This window comes from Trichechus manatus, unplaced genomic scaffold, assembly GCF_000243295.1.
Source record: "Trichechus manatus latirostris isolate Lorelei unplaced genomic scaffold, TriManLat1.0 scaffold00001, whole genome shotgun sequence".
Lineage (NCBI taxonomy): Eukaryota > Metazoa > Chordata > Mammalia > Sirenia > Trichechidae > Trichechus > Trichechus manatus.
In genome coordinates, this window is record NW_004443937.1 from 17,400,626 (window position 1) to 17,408,166 (window position 7,541).

The 7,541-nt window shown below is 39.1% G+C and overlaps 1 protein-coding gene across 1 annotated transcript in view; it reads right to left on the minus strand.

The window, feature by feature from the left end:
• Positions 1-591: 591 nt before the first annotated feature.
• The window catches only part of KBTBD12 (kelch repeat and BTB domain containing 12), a 65,155-nt gene continuing 58,205 nt past the window's right edge, over positions 592-7,541 (minus strand). Inside the window, exon 5 of the mRNA XM_004368400.1 lies at positions 592-773. Coding sequence (XP_004368457.1) covers positions 592-773 — 182 coding nt within the window. The remainder of the gene's footprint in view (positions 774-7,541) is intronic.

Sequence of the window (7,541 nt, forward strand, 5' to 3'; positions counted from 1 at the left end):
GAAGTCTACTTTCCTTTAACACCACTACTTTCAGATAATTCCCCTGCCCAAAGGCCAAGTTCAAAATCCTCAGTTCTCAGTGTTGGTCATTCAACTACTACCTACTTTTCTAGTCTTAGTAGTAAACCTTGTTCCCCAGGCAACCTGGCCAGTTGGGATGCCCCAAGTATGCATGGTGCTTTCCCACTTTGGGCCTTTGCTCAGCTGTTTCAGGGATCTTACCATCAACTGCACCCATGGGACTACTTCCTCCTCATCCTTCATGGCCCTGATAAAAGGTCTGCTTCTTGGCAATGCTGTCCTTGAGTCCCCCAGCAGCTCAAGATCCCTCCATTTCCTTGCACTCCTGTGGCACTCACCCTGTCCTCCTCTTGTAGTCATTACATTCTGCCTTCTAGTGTCTTATCTACTCTATAAGACTGGGAGGTCCCTGAGGGCAGATGCTGGCCCACTCCCTCACAGTGCCCAGCATACTGCTTTGCACATAGGCCGCTATGCATGCAGTGCTCATTTCCAAAATGATTGATGGGCTCTCTCCATTCCAAGTGTCTCATTTGTAGACACAATAGGAGGTTCTACCGCAATATGACCTCAGTGCTTATTGCCTTCTTCCACCAAATCTGAAGGTGGAGGGATGAGGTCTCGGGGATTCATCCTGGCCACCAGGCAGACATCATAGCTGTCGTGCATGAGGACATTGATGGCTACAACATTCCACTGGTTTTCCCACGGGTCTAGCTCCAAGATTTCTTTGGAGATAACCTCATGGCGATCTGAAACACAGCAAAAAAATAAGATAAAATACCATGGAGTATTGAATTCAGAGGTCATCATCACTGTATTAAATAATTTCCTCCAAAAGGCATTATGCACAAAAAATTAACTGAAAAAAGATACTTTAAATGGAAGGCACAGTGTTTCTAATGTTTAAGAAGCACCATGTTACAATTCACATTCGGAAGTAATTCAAGAAGTACTGACAATTGTATAAAGTTGAAAGATGTTCCAAGGCGATGCTAATAACTTATTAATTATGCAAGCAAATGATGAAAACTGTCCTTATTTCTACACTGATGAGAGAAGGCATGGCTGAAGTTATGTGTCACTGGCCTCTCTGAGCTGATGTTTCCTCTCATAAAGCAGATAGGGATGCTAATACTCAGTTTCCTTTCAGGAAACAGCACACTCAAACTGGGTAATTTGAAGAGAGTTTAGTAGAGGGACCATTAGCAAAGGGGTGGATGGAGTTAGGAAAACTGCAAAGGATGAAACAGTATTCTAGGACTAATAGCAGCCAGGGGCCATTGCCACCCCTAGGCCTGAAAGGTAAGGAGAAGGACTGGTTACTGGAGTTTGGAAAGGGTAGCTGTATGGAGAGGGCCACTTGGCAGGAGCAGATTTAGTAGAGGAAGAGGAATACAGCCATTCTTGGCAAACTAGCAGGGAGACAGCAGGGAAGACAAATACCTTGACTCTATTCCCCTTTCACCTACCAATTTCCTGCTGTTACCTCCCACTGGCTGAACCCAATCAGAAGCCAGAGGGGAAGCAAGCCCACTGATGCAGTTCATACAGGTCAGCCTCGCAGGGCCCAGAGCATGTAGGGAAGGGTAGAGTATGGATTTGGAAGGGCAAATGGATGATTTCCAGCCCAGATGTCTATTTCACAATTTTACAATGATTAAAGGAGATAATGTATATAAATGTGCCCAGTCCATTCCTGGCATATAAAAGTCAACTTTTGAAATGGTCCATGTGTGCTTGTAAAGAAAGTGTATTCTGCAGTTGTTGGGTTCAGTGCTCCAGACATGGTCATTGTTGTTGTTGCTGTTAGGTGCTGTCAAGTTGGTTCCGACTCATAGTGTTCGTATGTACAACAGAACGAAACACTGCCTGGTCCTGTGCCATTCTCACAGTCGTTATGCTTGAGCCCATGTTCAACAGGTCATGTTATTCAACTCTTTTACATATTTACTGATTTTTGTGGGATTGTTCTGCCAGTTACTTAGAGAATTGTGTTAAAATATCCCATTAAGATTATGGATTTTTTACTTTCTCTCTTTAGTTATATCCATTTTTAGCATACACACTTTGAATTTGTGTTGTTAAGTACAAATAAATTTTTAAAAATTTTTATATCTTTCTACATGAGACTAAACGGGCAGCTCCTGTCTGGGTGCGAGATGAGAAGGCAGAAAGGGTCAGGAGCTGGTTGAATGGATGTGAGAAATCCGAGGTGGAAAGGAGGAGTGTGCTGTCACAGTATAGGGAGAGCAAGTAGGGTCACATAACAATGTGTGTATAAGTTTTTGTATGAGAAACTGAGTTGAACTGTAAACTTTCACTTAAAGCACAATAAAAAAAATTAAAAATTTTTTATATCTTTCTGATGAGTTTAAACCTTTTATCATTATGAAGTGGTCCTCTTACTATAGTAAGATACAAATACAGCTACATACGAAATCTTTTGGTTAATATTATAAGTAGTAAAAAGTAGGATTTTAAAAAACCATTCTTAAACAGTCTTTGTCTTTTAGTTAGAGCATTTAGTCCATTTACATTTAATGCAATTACTGATATATTTTGGCTTAAATTTATCATCTAATTTTGTTGTTTGTCTTTGTCTCATTTGTTCTTTGTTTCTTTTCTCTTTTATTGCTGTCTTTGGGATTGCCTGATTATTTTTTATCATTCCATTTCTGTCCCTCTACTGATCCAGAAGTTACATACCCTATTTCTATTCTTTTGGTGGTTATCCTAGGAATTAAAACATGTATATGGAACTTATTAACATATAAAGACAACCAATACCTTGAACCTCCTCTCTAGTTTGGCTAGAGGTTTATAATCTTATTGATGTTTTCAAAGAACCAGTTTTTGTTTCATTTTAGTTGTTTTTGTTTTCAATTTCATTGATTTCTGCTCTTTATTATTTCCTTCCTTCTGCTTGCTTTGGGTTTATGTTAGTCTTCTTTTTCTAGTTTCTTAAGGTAGAAGTTTAGACTGTTGGTTTGAGATCTTTCTCCTTTTTTAAATATGAGTGTTTCATGCTATAAATTTCCTCCAAGCACTGGTTTAGCTGTGTCCCACAAGTTTTGATATGTTCTAATTTAATTTTCATTTAGTTGAAAATAATGTCTAATTTTCCTTGATACTTCCTTTTTGACACATGCTTTATTAGAGACCTGGTATTAATTTCCAAATATTTTCCTGTTATCTTTCTGTATTTGATTTCAAACTTAATATCATTATATTAGAGAACATACTTTGTATGGTTTAAATTATTTAAAAAATTTTAAGGTTTGTTTTATGGTTCAGGATATGGTCTATCTTGATGAATATCCCATGTGCACTTGAAAAGAATGTGTATTCTCCTGTTTTTGGATGAAGTGTTCTATAAATGTCAATTAGATCCAGTTGGTTGATGGCGGTCATCAATTCTTCTATGTCCTTGCTGACTACTTATTCTATTGTTTACTGAGAGAAGAATGGTGGAGTCTCCAACTATAACTGTAAATCTATCAATTTCTCCTTTCAGTTCTATCAGTTTTTGTTTGTTTCATGTGGTTTGAGGCTTTTTATTAGGTGCATACACATACAGCACTGTTATATCTTCTAGGTGAATTAATTATTTTATCAATATGTAATATCCCTCTTTATCCCTGTTGATTTACTTTACCTAATATTAACATAGCCACTTCAATATTCTTTTGGTTAGTGTGTGCATGGTGTATCTTTTTCCATCCTTTTACTTTTGACCTACCCATGCATTATATTTCGAGTACCCATGGTTAAGGGCTGGGCTGCTAACCAAAAAGTTTGCAGTTTGAATCCACCAGCCGTTCCTTGGAACCCTATGGTGCAGTTCTATGCTGTCCTATAGGGTCACTATGAGTTGGGATTGAATCGAGTGCAACAGGTTTTTGGTTTGGGTGGCACAAGTGGTTAACACGCTCGGCTGCTAACCCAGAGGCACTTCGGAAAAAAGACCTGGTGATCTACTTCTGAAAAAATCACCCACTGAAAATCTTATGGAACATAGTTCTACTGTGACACACATGGGGTTACCATGAGTAGGAACTGACTTGAGAGCAACCGGTATGCATTATATTTAAACTGGATTTCTTATAGACAGCGTATAGTTGGGTTTTGTTTTGTTTATTTATTCTAATAATAAAGAATATATAACATTTCTGTCTTTTAATTGCTGTGATTAGACCATAGACAATAGTTTTAGATAATATGTAAATGTACGAGTGTGTGTGTTTTCCAATAAACTTTATTTATAAAAATGGTGGCAGGCTATAGTTTGCCAACCCCTGGTGTAGAGCAATACATTTAATGTAATTATTGATATGTTTGGATTTAAGTCTTATCACTTCTTTTGTTTTTGTTCTTCTGTTTCTGCTTTTCTGCCTTCTTTTTGGATTATTTGAATATTTTTAAGATTCTATTTTAATGTATCTTGAGTTTTTCATTATACCTCTTTGAATAGTTTTTTTTTAAGTAATTGCTTTCAGTATTACAATATATATACATAACTTTTCACAGACTACTTTGAATTAATATTTTGTCACTTCATGTGAAACAGAGAAACCTTACCACCATATTGATTCCTTAAGCCAAAAACCAAATCTTTTGCCATTGAATTGATTCCAACTCATGGTAATCCTATGTGTTTCGCTCTGTATAACATCAACATACACTGAAAACACTATCAGACTGTCTTAAGCTGGGTTCTCTAGAGAAGCAAAACCAGTAAAGCATGTAAATATATATATAGGGAGATTTATATCAAGGAAATGGTTCACATGGTTGTAGGGGCTGGAAAGTCCCAAATCCATGGGTGAGGCTTCCCCTGACTCTCATAGCTGCAGGGGCTGGAAAACCCAAGATAAGTAGGTAAGATGGCAGGCTGCTGGCTCGCAGGCTGCGGAGGCTGATGAATCCCAAGATCAGCAGGTAAGCTACTAGCTCAAGTCCCAAGAACTGGAGGACAGATGAACAGGAGCCAGCTGCAGGATCCAGATCAAGTGAAAGCCAGCAAGCTTGCCAAAAAGTTCACCTATATTGGATGCAGGCCACACCCCCAAGGAAGCTCTCTTTCAACTGATTGACTGCTCATAACAGATGTCATTATGGAGGTGATTACATTATATCAGATTTCATTACAGAGATGATTACATCATTACATAGCTGCTAAACTACATCATAACTGCCAAACCACTGAGAATCATGGCCCAGCCAAGTTGACACACAACCTTAACTGTTACACAGACAATGTTAAATTTTTTGCTGTCAGTTGTCATCCATATTTTAAAGAACTGAAGAGGAAAACTGAAGAACTTTCCTTAATCTTATATAGAGCAGATTTGCTGGCAATGAATTCTCTTAGGTTTCCTTCATCTGAGAATGTCTTAATTTTGCCTTCATTACTGAAGGATATTTTTGATGAATAAAGAATTCCAGACAGCTCTTCTTCTTTTTTTTCCAGTGCTTTAAAAATTTTGTTCCATTGCTTGCTGAACTTCATGGTTTCTGATGAGAAATTCATCTAAATAGAGCTTTAGAGTCCCTGTTCTGCTGCATATTTCCCATGACTGTATCTGCCTCCAGGGCTAAGTGGCAAGTGGATCGACAGAGAAAAGCAACAGAGACTGTATTAATTTCCTAGGGTTGTCGTAACCGATTACGAGGTGGGTGACTTAAAGTAACAGAAGATTATTTTCTCACAGTTCTGGAGGCTAGACGTCTGAAATCAAGGTATCAACTGGGCCATGCTCTCTCTGAAGTCTCTAGGGGAGGCCTTCCTTGCCTCTTTCAGCTTCTGGTAGCCCCAGGTGTTCCTTGGCTTGTGGCACCATCACTCTAATTTCTGCCTCTGTCTCCCCTCTGTCTCTTCTCCTCTTATAAGGACACAGTCGTATTTTTCTCTCTTGGTGCCACAGTGTTGTCATCTCTTGTAGGCTCTTATGAGCAGAGAATAGGTTCCTGCCACTAGGTGTCACTTGCCACCACTGTCTTCTCTCCGTCTCAGGAAACCTAACTTTTCTGCCCCGGAATGGGCCATTTCTGTCTCTTCTACTAAAAAATCCCACCTCCATGCATTCTCCCTATGGGCAATTCAGCTTAATCCTTCTCATTAGTGTCAAACACAAAAGCTGATTACTTTAGGAAGAGAAAGAGGGAAGAGCTTTGATCTTCTTTTTTCTTTAATAACAGCTTTATTGAGATATAATTCATACACCACAAAAGTAACCTTTTAAAAGTGTATAAAAAAACTCAAACCTGTTGCCGTCAAGTCAATTCCAACTCATAGTGCCCCTATAGGACAGAGTAGAACTGCCCCATACGGTTTCCAAGGAGCAGCTGGTGGATTTGAACTGCTAACCTTTTGGTTAGCAACCTGAGCTCTTAATCACTGTTCAGTGGCTTTTAAAGTTTATTCACAGAGGTGTGCAACCATTACCACTATCTAATTTAAGAAAATTTTTGTCACCCCAAAAATAATATACCCATTAGCAGTCACTCTCCATTCACTCTCCTGCCCTTTACTATATTTTGAAGGCTGTCTGCTATATAAACATCCTTGAAAAGACAGTCTAGAACAAAGGCAGTCAGTGTCTCTGCTCACAAGACATGCAGAAAGGCATAAGACACATGGAAAATTGTCTCCCAAGAGAGTAATCTGTTAATAGTTTCCTTAATAAACAAAAAAACCCAAACCTGTTGCCATCAAGTTGATTCCATCTCATAGCGACCTTATAGAACGGGGTAGAACTGCCCTATAAGGTTTCCAAGAAGCAGCTGGTGGATTTGAACTGCCAACCTTTTGGTTAGCGGCTGAGCTCTTAACCACTGCACCACCAGGGCTCCAGTTTCCTTAATACTAAAAAAAACAAAAAACCAAAACAAAACTCATTGCCATCGAGTCAATTCCGACTCATAGGGATCCTATGTGCAACAGAATGAAACACTGTCCTGTCCTGTACCATCCTCACGATCTGTTATGCTTGAGCTTATTGTTGCAGCCACTGTGTCAGTCCATCTCTTTGAGGGTCTTTCTCTTTTTTGCTGACCCTCTACCAAGCATGATGTCCTTCTCCGGGGACTGGTTCCTCCTGATAACATGTCCAAAGTATGTGAGATGAAGTCTCGCCATCTTTGCTTCTAAGGAGCATTCTGGTTGTACTTCTTTCAAGACAGATTTGTTCACTCTTCTGGCAGTCCATGGTGTATTCAATATTCTTTTCCAACACCATAATTCAAAGGCATCAATTCTTCTTCCGTCTACCCTATTCATTGTCCAGCTTTCCCATGCATATGAGGTAATTGAAAATACCATGGCTTGGGTCAGGGGCATCTTAGTCCTAAAAGTGACATCTTTGCTTGTCAACACTTTAAAGAGGTCTTCTGCAGCAGATTTGCCCAATGCAATATGTCGTTTGATTTCTTGACTGCTGCTACCGTGGACGTTGATTATGGATCCAAGTAAAACGAAATCCTTGACAACTTTAATCTTTTCTCTGTTTATCATGATG